Source organism: Apteryx rowi, unplaced genomic scaffold (assembly GCF_003343035.1).
Source record: "Apteryx rowi isolate R43461 unplaced genomic scaffold, aptRow1 scaffold_516, whole genome shotgun sequence".
NCBI lineage: Eukaryota > Metazoa > Chordata > Aves > Apterygiformes > Apterygidae > Apteryx > Apteryx rowi.
Genome location: NW_020450779.1, coordinates 196,737 through 222,909, shown reverse-complemented (window position 1 = coordinate 222,909; position 26,173 = coordinate 196,737). Strand labels below are relative to the sequence as shown.

Sequence of the window (26,173 nt, the reverse complement as noted above, 5' to 3'; positions counted from 1 at the left end):
AAAAAAAAAAAAAAAAAAAAAAGAATACAGCCACATAAGAAATACTGAACACTTTTTTTCAGCATCAACATCTTCCTACCCAATATATTCTTCTTTGTTCTCCTCAGTTACCAAGATATTTGAACCTCCTGATTTCAGCTCGTGTGAGGTTACTTTTCCTAAGAGCTCCATGTCCACACAGAAGTACATTTCCAAGTTACACTCTTCAATATTGTTATCCCTGAAGGATGGAAGAAAAAAAATTAACAATAAATTCTAAGCAAGCAAACAAGTAAAAAAAAAAAAAATCTATAAAACATCAACAAAAACGAATCTACAAACCTTATCCAAATTAGGGAGTTGTAAAATTCAGTATCAATAGATTCTAGATCCTTAATAGTAAGTTTCTTGCTCAGCATTCGTTTGTAGAAAGGCAGAGAAAAACCAGTGTCAATAAATTTTCCATGAAACAATGCCTGTTAAACAGAAAGAAAGCTGTTGATATTGAATTGCTGAATTTATTGAATTATTTCAAGACTAAATTCTTCTTATTTTCTTTCTCCTTTAAATAATAAAAAAGTATCAAGTAGCAGTAGCAGACTGGTATTTAAAAAGAATGAAATATGACATTAAACAGGAAGAAGGAAAACACAATTAATTAACAAAATTAAGCTAAGCATATGCATCAATACAAATTGGAAATTCTTAGATAAAAAAAAAAATCTCAAAAAAGGATAAGGTCTATGAAAAGAGGAAATTACTAAGTTTCATCCTGGTTATGTGGAAAGGTGTACATACTAACTGTTATTTGATCCTACTCGGGTAGGATTTTTTACTATATACAACCATCTTGCAAAGTTATCCTTCAGACAGTGCTACTGCAGCTTGTGAAAAACAATTAAAAATGCAAGCGCAAACTGCTTCTGAAAGAGCCCTGGGCATCATTTGCTTTATAGGTGAACTGTAACAGAACTGAGAAACAAAATTCTCCCTTCCATTCCAAAGTCAATTTGAAAACGCAAACATTGGTCACACTTGTCTTACCACATATGGAAAAAGGATGCACTGCACTGTACATACATACACAACATTAACTTCTATAATACTGCCTCTGTGCTTCCGAAATTTGACAGAGCAAGTTACTATCATGAAAACATTTTTCCTCATCCTGATCCATTTTACATCATGCACTAAAATACATCTTTGAAAAAAAAAAAAAAAACCCTCATCCTAAACATAGGTCATGAAGTGCTTTTACTGCTTCTCTCTCCTTACAGCTGAAATTCTATGAGCAGATGAGTTGTTCTAACAGCCCATTTCCTCCAGAAAAAGGCAAAGTTCCATCTTTTTTCCCCACCTTCTAAAGTTCACTTYAGAACCTACTCTAGCATGCATTTTCTTCTGCTTTAGAGAGCTAAAAAAGGGTTCCCCAAAAGGCCTTTTTTAAGTTAGTCTAGACTTCTCATGGGAGAGAGAGCTGACAGAAGCAGACAAACTAAATGGTGAGTGCAGTATCCAACCATACGACTTTCACTTTTTGCAAAAAAGCAAGATCTTAAATCATGTCATTTAATATCCACGGTAATCTTACAGCAAAATATCAAAGTTGCAACAGCCAACCCTGTTTAACAGGTATTTTATTAGGAAGTAACATATTTAATCTTTACATTCAACACAGACTCAGTGGCAAATATCTGTTGATATTTCAATATTTAAAACCAAAATAAATCTTTATGATCAGAAAGTCACAACTGTTTTACAACTGTAAGAAGGCCAGGAACTACAACTCCCTTTAAAAAGACAACCTAAAATCCTTAAAATGATTCACCCTGCACTACCATCTGAGCTATTTTAATCACTACAGGGTATTCCAAAAAGCACAGATAACCTATACTGCAGGCAGTATTATCCATTATAATCCATGAAATAATATACCCAAACTTTGGAACTGACCACATTAGACACCATTACACCAGTAYTTCCCTCAGAGAATTTAAAATAAAAATACAAAAAACTTCAAGAAAGAAGAGTGTGTCTTTTTAAAGACCTTAGAAGCTTTTAATTTGTTCTTCTCTACAATCTATACTTCACATGAGGTAGTTTTCCTAAAGTCAACAGATAGGCGTAGTTCAATTATGGATTTATCTTACTCCAGGAACAAAATCCTTGACTAAAACAAACAGAATTTAGCTCTAGGACGTAATTTGCTTTACCACGGCTACCTGTTACATGGCATTATAGCTTGCTGAGGGTTCTAAAAGAAAAAAAAAAAAAAAGGCAGCCTACTGAAAGCGTTAACCCAGTGAAATCAGTTTTCCATGGCAGCATAGAAATAGCAAACTTGGCCATAAAACCCTTAAAGTCAGAGATGTTACCACCAAAAGTGAACAATTTATGTCTCATGAGCAAAAGCTCCCCCCAAAATCCAAAATCTAACTTATTTTAAGTCTGAAAGTATATACACTTTGCTTGTATTTACTCCATCTAATTTCATGCAAGAAACCTTAAGGACAGGGGAAGGAGACAGAATCTTCACTGTGCAAACGCACTTTTATCTACTCTGTTTGGTTTCACTGCTCACCATGTTGTGAGATGTCCCTGGAGGCTACCTGTAGATATCATGATTATGGGGAAAGACAACTGTATCAATAGATGTAAGAAACGAAAGATGATAGAGCAAAACTCCATTATAGAAATTTGGCTCACTGATACCAGAAGAAGAAATGATACAATATACCTGTTAGCTTTTAGTTAAAGTGAACCGCATGGCAGAGAAGCAGGAAACTATCAACTCCCTGCCAACTTCTGCTCTCCCCAGTATATGACCTTTGTGTCCAAGTATATGTGTTTGAATTAAGGCTTCCTGTACTCTGCAAAACATTTTTGACTCAATTTTTCTAACAGAGTAATGTATATACTAAGTCTAACTTAGGAGGCTTTTGGGGAAAATACTAATCACATTTTTCACAGAATCAGTATTCACTCAGTCAGGCMTGGAAGAAAAAAGCAGTCTGTGTGAAGTACACACATCTAGTTGATAACAATATAATGTTATATTAACTTTCATATTAGATTTAATTATCATTCCAGCAAGCTTCCGTGCGTAAGAGACTTAATTCTCAGGAAATGTTTTAGGTCCATAGCCTTACATACCTTAATCTCCTATTTATTAAGAAATTAAAAGAATCTTTTAAAAAATGTAAAAACAAATACTACTCAGAAACAACTTTATAGCTATAGCAAACAATAAAACCTTTAAAAATCTAACCTACCATGGCAATAAAACGTCCAATGAAACAGAAATACGAAAGATGATCAGGATTGATTGTTGATGCTGGATTTATCTGCAGGCAATAGTTGCTCTTGCCAGCATATTCAAACAGGCAGTACATAGGGTTCAGTACTTCATGGGAAAGCAAGAAAAACCATTCTCTAAGGAAAAAAAAACATGTTATACACATAAAAACATCAAATACAGATGTTTATCACCATTCCCCTTAGGTAACTAGCAAAATGATCTAAACTTAGAAACTTAGAAAAAATTATAAACTTAACTTAGAAAAATTATAAACAAACTTAGAAAAATAATATAAACAGTATTATATTATAATCACAGAATAATATATGTAATCATATACTTCTTAAATATAAAAAATTCCACCATTAAAAATGTTAATGTTACAAATTCATGGTTTCCAAAGTTTAGAAATAGTTGTTAAGACTGTCACCTCACAGCACAGGTTTTTGCTGTGTAGGGTTCTAGCTAGAACTGGCCACAGGACAMAATATCAGACTGTTTCTCTAAACACAATGTACCAAATTGGACAGAGCACTGAGTTTAGCCTGCTAAGAGAGAGGAGGACAAATCAGGTGCATCAGCTTGCTGTATTTGTATCAGTGCACTATTACATTAGCAAGTCAGTACACGAACATTTACTCAGTGTCATTTAATTGTTCCCAGCTAAACTTACAATGAGATCCTTGCTGCTTCTCAATTTCACTTCCAAAACCTTAGCCAAGACTTATTCCTAAGGCTATGAAATTACAATACACACACATTCCTGTTATTTATTTATTCTGCTGAATTCTGTGACTAACACCGTTCAGTTAAATTCTTTTAGTGTCAGTTCTTTGGAATACTTGGTTTCTCTGGAAGAGATTCCTTGAACTCTCTTGGCTCCCATCTTATGCACAGTGTCAGCATGACAGGGACACTAATCAACCAAAACCCACAGATTTCTCCATTTATATTTTAACCAAACTTCTTTTTAACATAGTAAGTTATGACAACAACAAAACACCTTTACATTAAAAAACAGGAAAAAATTCTGTCACTTAAAACTACTTCTAGCTCCCCAAATCTGCAGTAGAACTGAAATTTTCATCACTAGTAATATTTGAGCTAAGTAATTGGCAGCAGCAGTCAATGGTTATTCTCCATATGGTCCATGGATGAAACATACTTTGTGTACAATTTTCCTGTTATCAGATTTTCCTTTGAGTTCTATTTCAAATTTTGGAAAAACTTGTGCTCCACTTCTTTCACACTCCTGTCCAGGCTACATATTCTGCTCATCTGCTGTTACTTCATGCCTGCACTATGCTCTTCTTGTCAATATCCTTTCTGCTCATATCAGTCCCAATCTGATGTTTGTTCATTTTTCTAAATAAGCAAAACCATTTATTTTTCCATAATCCCTGCCTCTGGAAAAGATGAAGTTTCTGAAACAATTCAGTTTAGAACAATTATTCTGTATTAAGAAAATCCAGTTTAAGTATCAATCTTTGTCGAAGAACTGAACAACTGAGAACCCAGTTTTACTAATGCAAAGCGTTAACCCATAAAAATAGCCATTACTGCCAGTTCTACCTACCTAATACATTAAAAGTAGCTAGAAAGTTTACCCAGATGAAACTGCAAAAGTTGTTTCTTTGCCAGCAGAATGACTTTAGAAATCAGGGTTGCAGTGTAATTAAATAAATAAATATTTTAAACAAATTTTCTTTTACCTTGCCAAGCCACCATAATCCAATCCTTCTTCTCCTCTGAATATAACATATAATCTTCTTCTCAAATCATAGGGTTTTAATGCCATAATCTAGCAAAAAAACAAATAATTATTGTAATAAATTAATGTACTTTGAATGCAATTCCTCCTTCAAATTCAGACTTTATTAGATACAGAAATGCCATATATGCCAACGGTTTACACACATTCAAAAAGCAATTAGACCAACTCATGAAACATGCAGTCAAAAACTACTGAACACAAAGGCACCAATTCCGACTTAAAGTCCTTGTGCTGCAGACTGCTAGCAAGTAGGAGAACATGTCTGGAATGTATCAGTATATGGCTGCCCTGTAATATTCCTCCTAAGGTATCCTTTATTGCCCCCCCTTAAAGGAAAATAGGCTAGGAAGGGTTTTTCATCTGATATATTACAGGGTTTTCTGTTTTAGGCAAATCAYTTCAAAATGTATTTTACTCCAATCTAAAATAAATGTAATATATTTTCATTAATATTATACTTCTTCATTAATATACAGTTCYTCTTGCTCAGAGAATCCCTTCCAAGAGGTTTTGATGGCAGAGAGAAGGCAAGGATTTTGATTAGTCTTATAGTGTTCTCTAGGAATCCCCCTTTACCTAATACCAGAGTAAGATTACTTTCTTTGAAGGACCATTAGTCTGAACTGAGTACAACCATTTTTGTTCTTACGCTTTGTCTTGATAAACACAACAAAAACTGCAGTCTTACTTGCTGGAAAGAATCCTCAAACAAAGTCTGTCTGGATACATTGATTTTCACATGGCTTGGCAGCGCATTGGACTGTAATCACAAAGCAGTAACGTTAAAAGGCAGCACATACAAATATAAATTGAAATAGCCATAAAAAGTAAATAATTACTTATTCAGTACCTGACACAAATAACGGAAATGAGCAAGTTTCCACCTAAAGCTGCGTTCATAAGCAATCTGTGGCCCTTTATTTCTGTAAGGGAATATATTTGAGATGCATTAACTATACAGACAGCAAACAGGACTTTCAACTCTAAAATCTACGAGATGTTGTTTACTAACACAAAATTCTGCTCCTAAGAAATGATCACCCACAGAAATCTAATATATACTCCCATTTCTTTTTGTATGGCTTTCCAAGGAAACAAAATGCAACTGATGGTTCAGCRTATCAGTCTTCCTCACCTTTCCCTTCTCCCCTTCCTTTCTTCTTTATAAGGCACTAGCCAATTTACCAAGTTTGAGAAAAGGGCAAAGAACTTGAGGATTTCAAATCCTTATCAATTTTGTGAAAATTAGAAGCTAGCTAAAGGACAGACATCTAATTTATTGCATTACTGAGAAAGACTGCAGTATGAACTTAGTCACATTAGTCAACAAGGATCGACTAAGATATAAGGCTTTATAAATTCAGCTGTTTGCAGAAATAGGAAGGAATTTATACTACAAGGAAGGAATTTATACTACAATAATCTGTTAGCTCTTTGAATTAAAAGCCATCAACATGTCATTCAAAATAAATCTTACCCTACATAAAAGATGTTAAGACAGCAACCATCATTTGGGTGAATACTTCTGATAAAACTATTTAAAAGAAGATTTGCATATAAAATTTTGGAAGTATTCAGAACTACTTTGCTTAAGCTTTAATGTTGCTATACAGTGTAACTATAAGGAATACTCTTTACAAGCATTCATGGTTTCCTTTAAAAATCTAACTATTAGTTTAACTAGCTGAATATTCATATTTATGCCACTGCTCCTCTTAATTTCTGCATTTCCAATCTTGGAATCTGAATGCTGTACAAAAACTACTGAATCTTAGAGCAGTACTTCAGAGTGCTGCACAGAGAAATTGATAATTAAATCTTAAAAATGGGTTAAAATTAGAGAAAATGAGTTTATTCATAATTTAGTGGTCAATTCTAACTAAAGTATTGAAGAAAGTATTGTTTTCCAGTATGAGAACAACTTCATCATTAAGATATAACAAGTTAAAACGTCTAAAAATTAATTAGATTTCTCACTTACACAGAAGATTTCCCAGTACGAGGATCATTGAAGGTGGTGGTTCTCATATTATGATCAACAAAGTATCTGACACCTTCTCTAGTGTATCTGATTTCCCAGCCCTCTGGAAGAGGGTCCTCATTTTGTAAACTGCAGAAGAAATTGCAGATAGTACTTTTTCCCCCCACATCATGAAACTTAACATAACAATTAAAAAGATCTTTTCATCTACACAGTCAATATACACACCTACCCTTGGGTTCGAGGGTCTTCCCACTGTGTTGTCTTTGTGTTATGATTTACAAAATACACCCTATCATTTGAATCCACTCTCCTTTCTGGGGAAAAAAAGTAAAAAACAAAACTATACAACAATTGCATTCCAAATTCTGCAATTGCTACTTCCTGAAATCAACAGCTGATGAACTTACCCCAACCTGGTGGTAAAGGCCCAAGCGGATCATTTTCTGCTGACAACATTGAAGCCTATTTATAAACAAAATGACACTCAGACCAAATAGTATTCGTATTTCTTTTTCTTAATGTATTTTAAGATTACCACTAGTTCTGAAGTCTATCTGTTCTGTAAAAACATCATGCCATTTTCAGTCCGTTTTCATGAAGAAACATAGACTATATGAGTAATGATTTGTACACTTGCATCAACTGTTTCCAACCTCATGTCTCCTCCCTTCCCTTCTACAGCAAGCCTGATAGCCAGTAGTCTCAAAGATGTAAAGTTCATAAAAGTTTTGTGGAAATACATATCAGCAGATAAGCACAATGTTCTTGTTCTTGCTTGATTTAAGAATATGCTTGCTCTTAAGCATGATCAAGTCTTACAAAAGAAAACAGGAAAGAGATGTTATAAGAAATCACAGTAAGAAGTTTTTTGCCATTTATGTCATAGCACATTCCAGAAAATTTATTCCCTAGTCAAGCTTTCTTATTTGCAGGAATCCCTCACTCTGAAGTAAACTGAATTAAAAACGTGCTTAACCATTAATAAATACATTTCAAAGTAAGTGTGGAAGCACAATAACGATCACCAATATAGGTCGTCTTTACTTCCTGTGAAAAAAGGATATGTCTTCTCTCAGTGTCTGGCTATTTTCAGACTAGGTTGTTCTTTAGAAAAACAGCTGTGTTCCATTAAAACATTCAGGCATTTAAAATCATGCTAGATGTGTACCAACATACAGTAAGGTTTAAAAANCCTAAATTATTATTGTGAACCATGCTAAGGCTGTATTATACTGTAACCTTGCAGAAGTCCCCCATTAGCTTCCAAAAATACAAAGCATAGGATGAAGAGAATATAAAAGGCAGAAATCCCCCAGACTGCAGGATCCATGCTCTAATTAAGAACACCCCCACACTTTTTGGACACTAAAATTCACGTACCCAGTCACATGTTGTTTTCTTAGGCAGAACGAAATTTTGGTAACTGGCAATCAATTTACATTTTCCAAAGAATATTTTAAGGATCACTTTACTACCAATACTGATTTGACTTAATATAGCACGTGTAATCCAAAGATCTCAAACACACTTAGAATTTACAAACGGCAAATTCAGGCAAGAAAAGCTACAGTATTTTCCCTGTTTTCCTCCGAAACAATAATAGAACAAGGATCAGAATAAAAGGCAGTGATTAAATTCAAAAGGAATCTAACTTTTTTTTTTCTGTCCACCAGCTATTAGTTGCAAACAGAGTTATCATCATTATTTCAGCAGCAAATGAAGTTAGCTTTTCCTGCTTTTAGAAGCTACACAATCACAGTCATCTGTAGCCAAAGACTTCTATGTTGTGAGGATAAAAAGAATGGTTCTTAAGAAAAAAATGCCATCTGTCAAAGAACTGAATGGTGGTATGATTCAGACATTTCTGATCATCTTAGTTGGTTCAAAGAATTGTGTGTGTTTGCTGCTTAATGTATATTTAACAGAACACAATGAAATGCTAGGCAGTGGCATTGGATGAGCCAGATTCAATACCAAAAGCAGTATGCTGTATTAACCCAGGTAAAGCATTCATTGACATAGTTACACTGTTTCTGTACCTTATATCTCTCACAGCTAATTCAGATATGTTATCATATACATGATAACATGATATCGCATTGTGCAGGATGCATATTCTGCATAAGGAAATTAAGATGTCAAAACACTAATGTACAGTATCTTTTATCTTAATTAATAAAAAAGGCCCATCCTTAGAAAATATTTAATGACTTTCAAAGATATTCCTACATATTAGCAAGCTTTGAGCTTTCAAAATGATGTGAAGTAACCATGTGCAGGATGAACAAGGCTGTTCTAGCTAGTCATTACTACTTTTCTCATCAAGCAATAAACTTTAATAAACAAACAAATCATAATGTTTGAACTTTTTTTTAAACATATTCATTATTTCATACATATTTTAAGAGGACAGTAATATTTAAAGAAAGTTAACTTAATCTAAATTATGTGGGTTTTTATTTTTTTAGTATCTACTCTGGATGAGTATTAATTTTATCATGTAAGCATTCTCCCTCTACATATACACTTTTCTTCCATTTTCTTTGAATTCATTTGAATGCACATAGTTGAGGGACATTTATTAAAAATCAGTAACTTCACCTATTTATATTGTAACTATTATATGATAAACTAACTTGAAATCTGAGGCAACTCCACTCATTAAGTATTTTGGAATATCTAAAAACAAAAATCAGTGCAAAAGGTGCAAGTAACAAAGGGAGCTGGTTCAAGAACAAATAGAGTCTCTAAGTAGGTACATGATCACTAGTACATTCAGTATTCTCATTAAAAGGGGGAAAAAATAGACTAGCTACTCTTATGATAATATGACAAAAGAGAATGAAGAAGCTGGAAAGAAATGCATATAAATCAAAAGTAAGATAATTAAAATCCCCAACTCCAGGTAAGTGCCTCCGGGAGCACACAACAGAAAAGATAACTGAAATAAATATACCCTATCCATTTTTTTTTCCTTAAAATAGTTGAACTTTGACCATTCAATGTAGTTGAAACATTCTCTTAAGTAAGAACATTCATTCAACTGTTTCCTAAAAAAATACATTACAATCTCACTTAAAAACCACTATATAGGCAGGGTCCTGGAGTGCCCCCAGAGGAAGAAGTTATCTGCAGATTGACTATAACAATCTTAGAAGAAAAGCATATAGCAGCAAGTAAGTCAAAAACTTCCCCCTCCTTCAAGTACGTTCTGCCTGACAAACAAATTCTAACTTCATGATTCTAAGGGCAGAAGGGGCCTTTTAAAAAATGAGTCAGTGTGGCCTTCAGTAAAAGTTATCATTAAATCAAGAAAGGATTATCATTTGGATTTATATATATATATATATAATAAATAAATAAATAAATATATATATAAAATATATATATACATATTCCCCCCCCCCAAAAAAAAGAACAAATCTAGCTCAAAAAATTCTTAGGATCAGGACAAGTGAGGGGTTTTTTTTAGACCTTTAATCAGTTGAACAAGGTAGTACACAAGTAAAGAAAGTTACTCAGTGGGATTTCTTGGCTCTATACATCTCAGCTGTAATTCTTGGATAAGCATTAAAAGTTATCTAAATTCCTAAAAAAAAATTATTAAAGACAATGACTGGAGGTTTGCTTATATTTCTTTAGTGAGAATCAATATCTTTCTACTCTTTTGTACTAAGAATGCATTCACTATCAACACATCTTGACTTATCCCTATTTGAATGGTAGTTATCACTTCTCTGTTTCTACTGTATCAAGGCAACTGATCTCAATGACTTGAAGAGACTATCCCTATGCTTTAGGCAGTATCTCAGGAGGCATCAGTTCTGATTGAATTAATTCTGATTGAATACACTAAGGTATTGGCACAAAAGCACTGAAGACAGAGCACCAGTAGAACAAACAGCACTACAGTTAAGTTGAGAATCCAGACAAATTTCAATATGTGCATTAGACACGTGAATAACTCCAGCAGAGCTACAAAGCTGTCCTACAGTTAAGAAGAATGGTTTATGATATCCACATCTTTCTCTAGTTGTTTAAGATAAGTAGACTTTGATGCATAGCTCCAGTACTAAAGAAATTCAGAAGCAATGCATGTTTCCCCAACCACCGGTGATGATACGGGATGCCTAATTAGATAAGCAAAGGGTGAAATCTTAAATATAAAAACAAAGTAGCATCCTTTACTTCAAAGGGGGTACCTGAATAAAACAGTCACATCAAATTCAAAGCAAAGTCAGGTCTGTGGATGCATAGAGTCCTAGTCCAGGAGTTAAATGAAGTTACTTCAGACTTGTACTTAACAGTTTCTTCTTTAAAACACTCCAGCTTTCCTTTGTATCACTTACAAAAGTCTCTAAGACTGGATCTTTTGTTAAGAGACTGAATACAATTCTTACAACCAAGTGTTTAGTGACAGTGACTTGCAGGTGCCACCATTCTTAACTCTCAAAAAATAAGTTATTGTATTTATCCAATTGCATTTTTCAATCTATCTCAAGTTAGTCATAATTTTTTCTTCCTGTAAAGCTTAAGTGAGCAACTATCTGAGGGAAATGGAAAACCATGCAGGAATCTCCAGAGCTGAACAGATGCATAGGCTTCCAAATGAGCACCAAAGTTTAAAGAAAAAAATTACCACCTTTATTGATGAAAGATTCTGAATCAATAAAAGAGCTGAATGCCATTTAGTGCTCAAAATGCCCATAAATCAGCATTCAAGATCCTTTTCAGTTTAGGGAGTACTTTAGCTTTACCTGCTACTATTGCAATTTAAAGTCTTAAGCATCATACAATCCTCAATGCTCAAGTTAGGAAACAGACTCAGAAGGGAATAGGTTTGTTCTTTTTTCTTTGAAGCAGATTTCATTTTTCAACAGAACCAAAATTTAAATTATTGATATCAAACTTCTTATAACACGTACAGTTGAACAATTATGAAATCATTTTAGAAAAAGTTCAACAAAAAAAAAGTGTACCTCTCTAGTAATTTCTACATATTATTTAAAAGTTACCGAATAGAGGTATCGTTGGTTAAACTGTTGCATAGCTCCCTGCAGCTGATTACGTTGTGATTGCCACTGCTCAAAGTTCCTGACCGATTCCATTGTTGGTCGCTGCCATGTTGTTGTTCTGGTATTGTGGTCCACATAGTAAACTCTTCCACGATCATCAACTCTTCTTTCCCAGCTATCAAGAAATACAAATGTTAACAGCTATGTATTTTTCAGTAACATTACAAAACCAATTTTTTCTTTGTGTTAAATTCCTAGGCAGTATTTCAATCAAGTACAGGCAGTAATAGCCATGATTTTAATTTCTAAAGTATACAAAATATCCCTGGTTTCCCCAGCTTTATGGTACAGAGACAACCATACTAAGCAAACAATAGACTGCAGACAATAGAATGGTCATCTCACTCTGTTGCCTCAGTTTTAACTTCCTGTGGCCACAAGCAATGTTGTGAGGTTTCACAGAAAACACTTCACCTAGGAACCATAGTTTGGGAACCACTGCACTACACCTAATAGTGTCATCTAAAAAAGGTGATAAAATGTGCATTGTTTAATTCTTAGTGATCAGAACAAACATTATATATAATATCAACATTCTTATAATTCTAAACTAACTGAAAGTTAGGATTTCTTGATATATGTTTGATACAGTTTTTACGAACTGCTTACTAAAACTAACACTGTACTTTTTCCTGTACCAAACAAAAATTAAAAAGAATAGTACTAATATCAGATTTAAATCAAAGGAAGTCTACATTACCCTGGAGGTAAGGGCTGTGGTCTTTCCCATGTCGTAGTTCGTGTGTTGTGATCAACGTAATAGGTTCTACCATGAGGATCCTTTCTTTGCTCCCATCTTTAAGACAAAAAGACTTTTATATAAGTCAAGATGAATATACTTCCATAGGATTTAGCTCTCACTAAGCCAAAAAAGCACTTTGCAATCGAATAGGAGTGTTATTATCCAAACCTCACTCTAGAAGGCCCAAGACAACTCACACTGGAATACATATCATCTACTTCCCACTTGAACAGGCATCACCATAAAGACTTCTTTAAAGGACTTAGTACATAAAATGAGCATACATAAATATTCACAAGCATTTTCAAATTCTATTTAAAATATGTGAAAACAAAGCCAAGTAATTATCTGCTGAAGGTTTGGATGTTGAAAGAACCTCATTCAAAATGTGTTTAGAGATCCTTCTCCTTTAGCAAAACACATTCTTCGTGATTCCAAACATACACGTCTCACAAAAGGAAGGGAATTTATATTTTGAAGCACTGTCTCCTATATGCAACAAACAACAGAATCTTTCAGAGTGAACCTGAATGTGTGCTTGCAGATAATTGTCTTGTGTTTCTATTTCCTGACCTGGTAAATAATTCCCTATCTGAAATACCTAGGGATTATTTCTTTAAATTTATTTGCAAAACTCTTACAGTGAAGATGGACAGAAGACAAAACATTATAAACAATTCTGGTTCGCGGTGCTGCAGACTGTCTTAATACAACAAATGGTATTTACATATGGGAGAGGAAACAAGAAGTGTTAGGTGAAGAGCTGAAGGCCTTGCTATATGTTTGCTTTTCTTATATACATAACTATACAGCTCCTAAAAATGCATGCAAGCTCCTAAAAATGTAGACAGAACAACATTTTGTCTGCCACACATAGGATTTGATGTGGATTTCCTCACTAATAGAGAAAACTTATAAAAACTACTACGAAATGCATTCTGCAGTTCAAAAGGTTAAATGCCAGTACCACAGGAAGATAGAAAGGAATAGCAGCATGTAACAGACTTTAAGTCAGTAGGGCTAAACATAACAGAGACTCAACTAGATTGGGGAGAGGGGGAACCAGTGGTCAGGGAGAAATGAAAAACTGATGTATTTGGCCACAGTAAGCGCTATGACTGGAACTCATGTTTCTGTCCTCAATGGGAAAGCATACCAAAAAAAAAAAAAAAAAAAAAAGGTGTGTGTACGTACACATCACAGGAATTCCCACCTACAAAGAGCTTTCATTCTCAAAAGACCTGAAAATTAAAAGCTTTGTATCTCTTCCCCAAGAAAATACATTCAATACTTTGATTTTTCTAGATTCCTGTTTTTGGTGTTTATCCTACTCCAAAAACCAAGATGCAATGTCACCAATTACTTACTGAACCTGTTTCAGAGGGAGCAGGTACAAGAGAGTCTCTGTCCAAAAACTTAGTTACACTGGCACACTGTATACACACAGGGTAAGAAACAATTTCTGTGTTCAGAAACTGCTGCTCCAGATAATAGTTAGAATATTACAGAAATGTCAGGATTTTCAGTTAGTTACTGAAGACATCTTTTCATCCAAACATGAAAGCATCTGCAAAAACTATTAAGATCTATATATATATATGTATATATATATTTGAACACGAAATATATTTTCAGTTGATGTCTTGGCACATCTTTACTTTTGTCTTTAACCTTTGGGACAACAACAGTAGTTTCAAACACTGGTAGAATTAAAGGTTTCTAGCTGTTCTTAGCAAGCACATACACTTGAAGCCTATATTTTTATTTATAGCATTACTGGATGCATTGTTACATTGCAAGTACCTACAGGTACTTTTAGGGTATTTTACTCATTTTTCCTTCTCTGTAAGTTGATCCTTACTACATTCTTACAGTTTAAAACCAAAGGGACAATGAGTTATGACCCAAGTACAAAATAAGCTTGAATATATCAAATAGCAAACTTCATGTTCAGAATACCCAAGAGTTCCTCTATTAAATCACATTCCTGTCTCAGCAAATCAATTGTTAGTTTCTCAGACAAGAGCTACTGGCTAGTCAGACTAGCTCAGTACATACTCTATTTTTGATAAATAACCTTGCCTCAGCCAACCAATCCGTAGTTGGCAATCCAAGCAAGAAATAAAGTTTCTTGCACACGCATTCAGATCACACAATTAGATTATAGCATTAAAACCAAGCCCACATACCCTGGTGGCAAAGGTTCTGTACTGGCATTACCAGGCTGCTGTCTTACAGGTTCTCCAGGTGTACTTGAGGAGGACTCCCTTGGTTTTGCTGCATCTGCTGCTRTACTGTTTCCGGAATTAGGTGGAGCACAGTCTGTTGCAGTTGCAGCTTCAAGTCCAGCAGACACAACAGGTAATGTAGAAGTTTGGCCTTCAGAACAGCCAGTTGCTTCTGCTGTTGACTGAGGTTCTGCTGTAGTGTTAGTGCAATCTGTAGACATGGGAGCTTCTACAGAACCTATCAGAGGCTCAGAGACAGAAGAATTACCAGCTTCTGGTGCAGAGGAGGATGACTCACCATTAACTGAGAAATGGGAAATAAGAATATTTGCATATCAAAATCTAATGAAATGTTTTTAAATGACTAACTCAAGGGTTAACAAAGGAAGAAATGTTTAAGTCATACCCATCTGTAATGATCAGCTTTTTTGTCTAAGATGATAAAAAGTCACAAAGCACCAACTTAATTAAAACTGCAATTAAAACTTACAATCTGTGAACCAATAATAAATACATTATGAACTTGAGATAACTAAATACCCTCAAATTCAGTCACACTCTCTATATAACCCTGCTGAGGTAATTTCTTAGTTTCTTGCTATCTTGTTCAGTTCAATGTTATATTTTACTTCTTAGGTTAGCAAAAGCAGACATCTGCTTCCCAGAAAAAGTACACATTTGATTTTGAAACTTCACAACTTGTATCAACTTTAAGAAAAGAATCTTGATTAGCATGTGATGAAAGGAAAACATTAAGGAATAAAAAACTATAGGAAGTATGGTAAGTAAAACGCAGTTCTTACAGATTTTTTCTTTTTTTTGGAGCTCAGACACTGAACTACGCAATTAACCAAAAAACCCCTATGTGTGACTTGAAAAAAAATCCCCAAAATAAAGATCAACTAGTCCTAAAATATGGTATTTGGCTAATGTAACTTATATAGTCCAATGACTGAAGAAAACACTTTTAGAATTATAAAGTAAATTATAAAGTAAATTGACTGGTCTTTCTATGGACAACATAAATGCCATCTAATGCATAAGCTCATAAAAGGTTTAAAGCAGACATGGATTTAGCAGGAGTAGGGAAGACTTTAGTACTCCCAAACCCTCTTGGTTAGCAATACATCAATATCAGTCATTTGCAGAGCTTAACAGAACAGTATCTCAGCACAGCAAGATCTTGCTCAGACAAGTGAAATCAGGTGCAGCAGTCGGGAGGACACCTGTTAAGGTCAGTGCCCTGTTAAGAGCAGCGCAGTACAACATCGTTCATAGCTTTCCTTTGCTGTACCACTAATCAACACCAGACACCGATAATTCTATTTAAGCTTGTCAGTTGGCAAGTCCTCTAGAGTCAGAACTATTTCTCTACAAGGCCAAATATAATATGCAAAAAAACTTCAACTGATTTTCTATCTAATAGCATGCCATTAGGTTACAGTTCTAAGGACTGAGGCCCAAGTACTGCAATTGCTCTATACTTATAATCTTACTGATGCAGGTTTGTAAAATTTATCCCTAGACTAGTGCTTATAAAGACACTGTCCCATCATTTTAAAGAGTTTATTTTAATTCTGTATAACACTCTTACAAAAACAAATAGCTAGATTCTACTTACTACTTGCAATTCTATGTAATATCTGCAATTGCTTGCTTTCCCAGAAGGTTAGAAAAACAGGTCAAAGAATTGTAAGTTCTAGAACTGTAATCAGCAGCACATATTCAAAAGGATATATTAAAAATTAGTACATCAGTTTCTATATGGAATTATCATTGCGCTATATATATTTTCTTTATACACATAATGTTGAGCATGATTTTACAGGTAGCAGCAGATCTGTAAGGTCTGTAAAAAAATTGCTTTTTAAACACAACTGTTCCAGGACAATACATTACTACATCCAGCTCACACTTTGTAGATTATTTCAAGCAAATATAAAGCATAGTATTTTTTTYTTAATTGTAACTACAGACAATCTGCTCAGTTTCTTCACACTCCTGTTTTAATTAGGAACATTTATTTAAATGCAAAAAAATGCCAAGTGAAGAGAAATTTCAGCTCTCATTTAAAAAAGGAAAATTTCAATTTATCCACATGAAAAAGTGAATGGGATTACACAATGAAGTTAGAAGCAAAATAGCAGTGACAAATCATCAGCTCTTTTAGTAAGATGATCTCCAAAACAGATCTATAAAACTTTACATCAGCTGATTAACTTACCAATTAGATTGAAAAAAGCAATACTGGCAGCATCACATGAAATTACAATATTGCTAGGCACAACAGTGGAAAAAAATGGGTGTCATCAACAAATGCTGGAGACCCGTTCTATGCCTCAAAAAATCCCCATAAATACGTACAGTAGTTGAAAACTGTGATAATAGTGGGTTAGTGCAAACTCAGTGAAGATTCCACCTATATTAGTATTTGAACAAACCAATTATTTTTGCAGCTTCCCTATCCTACAGACTTGAAATGGATCTCAGTGATAAAGAAAAATGGGAGCAAGCCTAAATAAAGTATATGCCCTTTGGCCTTCAACTGAAAGTAGAGAGGAATCAAATTCAAATTCTCTAAATAGAGAAAAGCTTCAGAAAAGCTTCAGCCTAATTTAATTATTACCTTTTAAAGTTTATAATTGTTCCTGCCATCTTCCTCCCATTCCCACATTTCCCATTCCATTACAAAAAGTTTGACAATCTCCGTTCTCTTTTTATTAAGAGCTTGCCTATTTCTCTTTAAGGGTACATGTTTTCTCTATCACTGTAATCCCTCTCAAACAGCTGAGAAAAGACAGAAAGAGCTTAAACATAATCATGGTTAGATTGAAAGTTCTGTCAAAGAAACAACAATAAAAAAGGAAAATATTTTCTTACTTACTTTGCTATACTGAACATTACTTGTAATCATAATCAATATCAACACTTTGTGCTTAAAACAAAAATAAAATTTAATATTTGCCAGTATTTGTTTTGAAACAGTATACCTTCTGAAAAAAATGAAAGGCTAGGAGAGTCTACAACACATTTCAACTCAGAACACTATGGTTCCCTGACAGCACTAGAAAGCAGCTTTATCTAATGTCAAAATAAACGTAACTACAGTTATTCAAATTAATTGTGAAAGAAATTTGTCTCCAAAGTCTCAGAGTTTTTATCACTGTTTTTCCAAGATTTGTGCTAGAAACTATTTTGTGAGGAGAGTACTTCCTTCTTTCGTACTAAGAAAGAACTTAATTTCACCTTTTTTTTTTTTTTTTTTTTTTTTTTGAAGTGAGACCAAAAAGAGAATTTGATTTTTCCTCCAGACAGCCAGTAATATGATTTAGTCACCTGGTACACAGTAATGGATGTTTTGGATGCTTTATATCTCTCTCATCAGTTCTCTTCTCTGATGAAGAAAATAGGAAAAGCTAATGCACTTAAAAATGGAAAAAACTCCAGAAAAATTCATAGAAGTGGAAGTACAAGATTAGAAGTTCAAGCCCAGAAACATCCTGCCAGTAATTCTGAAATCTAACAGAAATGTACAGAAAAAGCTCTACTTCAGATTCTTTCAAGTAGACACAAAGCCTTATGGAACATGGTTTCTTAACTCTCCCATTCTTACCAGTGCTGTTGACAGGTTGAGCTGCAAGTGGTTTTGGTACTGGTGTATTTTTGGGTCTGGCTGCAAGGTGAGTAGGAGATGGTGTGCTGTCTCCATTAACAGCTTCTATACAGAATGCATTCTGTGCTACAGAGTTTGAAGGTACTTGATTGTCTAGCCCATTAGAAATGTCACAAGCAGATCTTGGCAGAAATAAAAATTCATTTTAGATTACAACATATTAAACAGTAATGCAACTAAACCAAATCCCACACTAAAATATCCTAAAGATTCAAATACAGAAACTGAAGTAAATTCACAGCAGTTTATAATACCAYGTTTGGAGATCTAGATAATAGCCAAGTTTTTCCATTTTCACTTCATCTTTTATTTGTAATGACATATTAAAATTGAGTCAAGCAGACTGATTAGTCTGCCACATCTTCCAAACCGCCTTAGTGACCCTTCCAAAGCAGCAGCTACCAAAAGGAAAACTTTTCTCTTGTTAAGCAAGTGGAACAATTGATTTTGTTTGTCATATCTGCAAAAATTATTCTAGTAATAACTTAAGGGAGTAACAAAACTCTCCCTCAGTAAAAGGAAAATACAAGGAGCTTCTCTAAGCATAGGCAGGATGTGACTTTATGTGTACAGATGTACACAGGCAGTTCTGTGTTTATAAGGCCACACGGAAGCAGAAGTAGCATAAGGGCCTGTGAATGCTAAGCCCTGTCCAGTTTTACTGTTTTTAACCTTTATCTATCCCAAAATGCTTAAAGCCACCCATGAGACAGAGTCACATATTGTAAAACTTAAGTTTGATGCCAACTCCCCATCATTTCAAGAAGCAATGGCTAAAAAGCAAAGAGATTTATTAAGGCAGAAGTTAAACAGATGTCAAAAAAATGGGAGAATGCTAGCAATTCCACTTTTCAGAGTGGGAAAAGAAAAAACAGCATTTCCATGCCACCCTAAACAACTCCAAAGAAATAGTATTAACAGAGAATTAAAATATCCTTTTGCAATTTTACACTACAAACCTGATTTTCTTCCTAAAGACACGCACAGAAACTACCTGAAAACTTTTCTTCATCTGTTTAATTTTAAAATTGTAAAGCAAAACTGCTAGATAGTTATATGGAAGATTTTTAATCAAGATATCGGCATCAAGAGCAGGATCCCAATATAAGTCACTCCTGGAGCAACAATAGTTGAATGGAAACAAATGATGGCTACTAATGTTTCAAAAGACTATGCAGGTGCATTTGAAGCTTTTTGAAATAATTGTGAGTAGCGACAAAGCCTTCCAAAGAAAACAAGGGAGAAATAACTTTTTATCCTCATTCCCTAATATTGTGCACCCATGGGATTATAGGGACAAACCTCCACACCTTCAAGAAAAGAAGGAAGTAGAGTGTACAAGGACAAACRTGTCCCTGTCACTCAAACACATAGCAGCTGTATGCTATTTCACTGCATCCCATGCCAAGAACTCAAAAGGAAAGAGGTTCACTGCAAGGTAACCAAGTGGGCCAGTAACATTAAATTGATCTGAATGTTGATCTACTTGACTCCTTTACTGGTGGTGAGGGGACAAACAATCTACTCCTACTTCTCTCCAGGCACTCTCTGAGCTGGTCAATGGTCTAAAGTCAATGCAAGTCTGTTCAACAACTTCCTGATCAAGACCTTAAAAAGGAACCGGTTGAGGGGGGGAAGTCATTTACATTCTTTCTTCTTCCTTACATTCAGATGGTATATTGTAAGAAGTTGGTAGAAATGCATAGAAATGGCTCTTAAACAGCAGAGGAAAACAAGTGGAGTAGGGACACAAAACCACACTGAATCACTTCTCCACTCATCTCTGTTGTAGCACTTAACAGATTTCCAGTCAGATGAATTTTTATGTTCAGAGTGCTACATATCCAAGAGGCAAATCATAAACTACTGGAGATCAAGCTCTAACAGGAGAGGAAGGACAGAGTTGTAAATATAATCCTGTCAAGCTAAATTATCTAATTATTATACAAGCATTATTTCCAAAACCTATGGTATTATAATTTAGGGCTTGACAGTCAAAATCTATCCCCTCCGAAAAAAAAAAAAAAAAAGAAAAAGAAAAACACAATTTAACTGACGCAGTTGCTAGTATACGTCATATAGTCTAGAATACAAAAATAAATTCCAACCTGGAGGTACTTCTTGCCGAAGCATCTCTGTTTTCATGTACAGCCTCACCATTCTGCTGAACTTCTACTGAACAGGAAGAAACAAATTCAACAGAAATACTCTATTACATCTGTTTAAAATTTTAATCAAAACATTAAAAACTTATTTTTTTGAATTTGACTTACTGGTTGCTGGTGAACTGAGATTTGTAAGAGATTCTTGTTCAACAACCAAACCATCTAGCACAACTGTCAGTTCACCTGTTTGCACCATGCCACTCTTGTTTTCCAGAGATAGTTTCAACTGTTCTTTCACCTTCTCCACTAAAAATGCAGTTGGAGAGGGCAAAGGGAGAGAAGGAGAGAAGGAGTAAAGGAAAGATTAAATTCTAAGAAACATGGGGGGGGGGAACTTTTCAACACAAAAATATGATACATATTAATTTAGTTGTACAAAGCTGAGCATGAGACACTCAGATGATTCAAATCAACACAGCAGTCACTAAGGAGCTGTGTGAATTTATACCAGCTGTGTGTAAAAGTACAGTTTATTATAAAAATAAATTGTTCATTTTCATAGTATATTCTATATGTATGCACAGGAGCCATACAGTTTCAGTACTGCATTGCTATAGATTTTCCAGGTTTGCTGTTTCCACTAAGCCCTTTTGAAATCATGTACTACTTACATAACACCAGAAGGCTTAAAGTCAAACAACTTCTGAATTACACATCCAAATATTATGCTTTACAAGTCACAGTAAGCCTTATACTAAAACCAGAGCTTGTGTTCATTTCTCATATCCCCTTCCAAAACTAAGAGACAACTAGGAAGAACAGCAATCTGTGGAAGAAGTAAATACAAAGACTGCATAGAGAACTTCCTAATTTTTTTTGTAAATAATTTTTAGTAAATCCTTACAAGCATTTTCATAGATCCCAGCTCAGAGGATTAAACATTAACAGAGAGGATACCTCAAATAACCAAAATCAGAAACTACTATCACCAAAACAAACTCTGTATTTTAAGATATTATAGTACCTACAAAAAAAAAAGTGTACATGGTTCAGTAAAATAATTCTACATGACAGATAAGCAATACACAAATACATAGACAGACATACACAATCCAGAACTAAGCATGTTGTGGATGTTACATAATCCTCTCTAAATCAAGTGCTACTAAGACAGCATTTAAACCTACATGTCAGAAATCCAAACACAGCAAGCTATGAGGTTACATTAGTCAGGTTAAAACGATTAAAACCTTTTAGTATTTGTGGTCACAGGTTTAATTTTTCAAGATATGCACCATATTCCTCTCCATATGATAGTATTCCAAGCTAAAGTTAAAACTCACTGGGCATTAAACTAGAATTTCCTTATTTTTTTCATTCTTATCTAGAATCATAAATGAAAAATAAACACAAAAACAGGGAATGCTACCATGAGCTATTGCCAAATACTCCAAGATGTTAAGGTCAATAACTATAACCTTTAAAGTTAAAGAGCAGATCCAAAAGTATAGTGGAGCAGTACTTACCAGCAGTACTTAATTTACCTACTGCTAAATTAGGATGGATTTCACAGTACCATAAATCACTAGAGCAAACACAAAGTTGCCAAAAATATACATATGAAAGTTATCCTCAATCTATTATAAAGTTATTGATTTAGAAATCTGCATTTTAGGCAATTATACCACCCGAAAGAGAGAGAAGGAACTAGTCTACAATAGAGCTGTTAAACTGCAACATATTTGCAAATCATCATTTCTGCAAAGGATGATTGGTATGCCATTTACTATTTTAAAAAGTTCCCTCCCAAAAGAAGATCAACAGCTGGCTGTACTCCAACTGAGGTGGCAGAAAAGTTGGGATGGCTGTGAACAGCAAGTCATTAGTGGTGCTAGTTAGTAGGAAAAATTAACAGCACTAATTCTAAGGTTTCTGCATTTAGAGGACTTCCACTTTACACTTTTCTCAGTAAAGAGCCTTTCAAGTGCTGCCTACTAGCTTAGACATCAGTAACTGAACCACTGAAGAATGCAGATCAGCTGCTTCTACCACAGAACGACTGAAGAATCCAGTGTGTGTCAAACCGCTACCTTGCCCAAACGGGAAGCACTGCACCCCAATTACCTTTCGTGAAATCTACAGCTAACTCAGTCAACCATCCCCTGAAAGAATTTGTCAAGTTGTTGGATCCTACACCACCCAGATCTACAGCTATAAAATATTAACTATTATGTTAGACTGCTATTATTTTTACCATGCTGTTTCTACTAATACAGTTAAAGCATAAAATTTCAGTAATGTGAAATGTAGAGAAAGTACTATTACTTTTTTTATTCTGTTAAAAAGAATTTAAATATCAGTCCTGACACTACAGGACCCTTTTAGACAATATTTTACCGCATTATGAAGTATTTCTAAAATTCAGAGAATTCTCTTTTTTTTTTTCTTCCCATTTTCAGAGAGTAAGTACTTTTTCCCCTTTACAATAGAATCTAGGGCAGAATCTGTAATACTGCTGAAGAAATTCCACTTGATTTTGGATTTCTGTTTCAATTTTTTGTAAGAATCAGAACTCTTTTTTTTTTTTTTTTAAGTCTCCTTTCCCCCACCACCCCAATTAGAGTTCTTAGCTTTGTGCTCTATCTAGCTTGTGAGAAAGGTCAGAGAATGGTTTAGCTGGAATTCTAGTGCCACTCTGAAGTGGAATTTAAAGTGTGGATTCACCATTGTATTGTATCAATGAAAAAATTTAGAAAAGCAAAATTAGATCATCTGTTTTAATTCTATTAAAGAGAATTAAAATTAGAAAGTATGTAGAACACAGTAATCACTAATGTACTAAAAGGAAGTTCTCAATTGTTTCATCCATTAATGGATCCTACTGCTCTCTGGGCAGCTGAAGTAGGAGAGGACAATATCCAGCCTTTCTGCTAATGATTCCACAGAAGCAAAACATGAAAAATGATGTAGACACTTTTTCAGAAAGTTTAGACTTCTTTTTATTAAGTCTAAAACAGATCTTTTAGCAAATTAGAAATTAGTATGTCATAGAAGATTATATTTAATCACTTCCAATTTTACTTAATTTGCAATAACTCATACTCTAGCATTTGTTTCAATATTGCTATATTCCATTGTTACATTTAAATTGCTCTCTACAGCACAATTAGACATGTCCGGAAGAGAAAATTAAAGACAGCAACTGAAAGTCAGTTGTAATAACATGTGTAGTTAGTAGTCTGGTTGCCAGTTTTGACATACAGATTAGTAATAATAGTTTTACTTCACTCAAAATATCCTTCATGATAACTTACATTTTCTATTGTGTATTTCCAAAGCTTGTCTCAAGTCTACAGTGGCTCTTCCTAATAAAGCATCTGCTTTTAAAGTGTGATGGCTCCACACTCTAAATTCCAGCGTAGTCTGTGGAGTCACATTCCTGCATATAAAATACATTTTTAAAAAATATATACAGATTTTTAAAGTATTCATTTTTGTTATTAGGAATATTTGATCTCAATTCACTTTCTCATATTTATTGTATTCTTGATACTAATTAACTGAAAAAAGTTTTTGTACTGCAAGGGGGATTTTTTTTTTTTAAAGGACTGTAAACACTGTAACATTTATACTTAGTCTCAAGATCAAACTTGAATTGTATTACTAAAATAGTATAAGGAATCTTGGGAACATCAGAGTAACCTACAGTAAGCTCAAATCTCAGTTATGCAACACATCGTTTTGTTTAAAAAAATATATTATCCTTATTCCTCCCTAATTCAAAATTCTAACTACAAACTTGCATTATTCAGGGGGGTGAACAAGGAGGCAGTAGGTATGCTTTCTAGTGATAGACAAAAGTAAAATAAAATACCAAATATTTACCAAAAGAAAAAAAAAAAAGCAACCAATCAGTTGCCTGCAAGTAGGAGGAATCTACTTATTAGGTGCTTATCATGAAAGTGTTGATAAAACATTATTTATGAATCAACAGATGCATATAAACCCATAATGCATACTCACAGAAATCAGAGGGGGGAAAAAAATATCAAATGATGAAGCTGAAGTAAAAACTGGAGGGAAGCAGCAAGATAATGGAACCATTTACAGTAATGCTGTGATAACTTTTAGCAACGATCTTTCCCTAGCTCAAGAAGGAGAACAAGAAACTATGTTAGGTCCTGGAGAATAAGTTTTGTAGTATAGGGTCTATTACAGCAAGAGTGTTTCTGACTGTGAGAAAAGGAGGAGAATCATGGTTCTGCAAGAAGTCCAATGCTACATATCCATCAAAACACTTTGGAARTAGAAGGTTATATCAGCATTGCCGAGAGCAGTTTTTCCCATCAACAAAGCCAGCTTTATAGTCACTTGAAGGTGTTAGACAATGTGGACCATTTTTGCTCAAATCAATGAGCAAATACGCTTTTGAATTCTGAATAGGCTGCATGCTAATTGAAGCCTTTTAAAAGACCAGTTTTACATGAAAAAACCCCTACATGCATGCATACATACACACACACAGAGAAATTAATACTGGTACTCATGAAGTCCTATACAGCTCAGGGGAAGCTGGTAAGAAACAGTTCACTTATCCTCAAATAGATGGGGCAACTGAAGCAATGATACCATTCCAATACTCAGAGTAAGAGGGTACCAGAATACCTTATTTAAGGGGCAAGCCCTAAATAATACTGATGATAGAATAAGTGTGTTTGGTAGTAGTGTGGTTGGCAAATTACCTCATTCCTATCAGCTCACCAATTATTCTGCCAAATCTAACCTGTCTTCTCAACAGCAACTCTACAAATATAATGATAGTTCTGTGTTTGTGCTAGAACGACTCCCAGAAATGATTGTCAGGCCCAAGACTCTATTATTCACTTCTGCAATATTGCAAAGGGGTATTAAGTTCTACTAAACCTGAAGCATTTAAGAAGTGTGGCACAGAAACAGCCTAACTGCTTCAGCCCGGATTTGGAGCTAGTTAGTATCAGTGGTCCCAAGCAGATAATTCCCCAAAGCTGGGTATGCTGTACTACTTCCCTTTCTCCAGCACGGTTATATATAGGAACCAGGTGTGGAATAACGAAGTTGTTTACTGCACAAAGGTAGGTCAGATGCTGTAAGAAGTACTTGGCCATGCTCAGTGCCACATTAAAGCGGCTATGCTGTTTCTAGGGCCAATTCTGAAGCAATATTATCTTGTTTTTGTCAAATAATGCATTCAAGCCAATTAAACAGTGCAAGATTTGCCAGTTCTTCATGGAATGAAATCCAGGTATATCTGCACCTGTAGTACACTTAATACACAA

At 34.5% G+C, this 26,173-nt stretch overlaps 1 protein-coding gene across 7 annotated transcripts in view; it reads right to left on the bottom strand.

Annotated features, from left to right (window-relative positions):
- WWP1 (WW domain containing E3 ubiquitin protein ligase 1) overlaps positions 1-26,173 on the bottom strand; it is a 64,531-nt gene that overhangs the window by 7,994 nt on the left and 30,364 nt on the right. For 4 of the 7 annotated variants that reach the window (XM_026080373.1, XM_026080371.1, XM_026080372.1 and 1 more), the window contains 17 exons: positions 24,173-24,297; positions 21,027-21,164; positions 20,862-20,928; positions 18,694-18,875; positions 15,042-15,384; positions 12,811-12,906; positions 12,051-12,225; positions 7,443-7,497; positions 7,265-7,349; positions 7,033-7,161; positions 6,529-6,585; positions 5,902-5,974; positions 5,740-5,811; positions 4,990-5,078; positions 3,252-3,411; positions 322-455; positions 80-220 (listed from right to left, as the gene is read on the bottom strand). In XM_026080373.1, coding sequence (XP_025936158.1) covers positions 80-220; positions 322-455; positions 3,252-3,411; positions 4,990-5,078; positions 5,740-5,811; positions 5,902-5,974; positions 6,529-6,585; positions 7,033-7,161; positions 7,265-7,349; positions 7,443-7,497; positions 12,051-12,225; positions 12,811-12,906; positions 15,042-15,384; positions 18,694-18,875; positions 20,862-20,928; positions 21,027-21,164; positions 24,173-24,297 — 2,121 coding nt within the window. The remainder of the gene's footprint in view (positions 1-79; positions 221-321; positions 456-3,251; positions 3,412-4,989; positions 5,079-5,739; positions 5,812-5,901; positions 5,975-6,528; positions 6,586-7,032; positions 7,162-7,264; positions 7,350-7,442; positions 7,498-12,050; positions 12,226-12,810; positions 12,907-15,041; positions 15,385-18,693; positions 18,876-20,861; positions 20,929-21,026; positions 21,165-24,172; positions 24,298-26,173) is intronic. The other 3 variants (XM_026080374.1, XM_026080376.1, XM_026080375.1) reach the window with 3 other exon arrangements.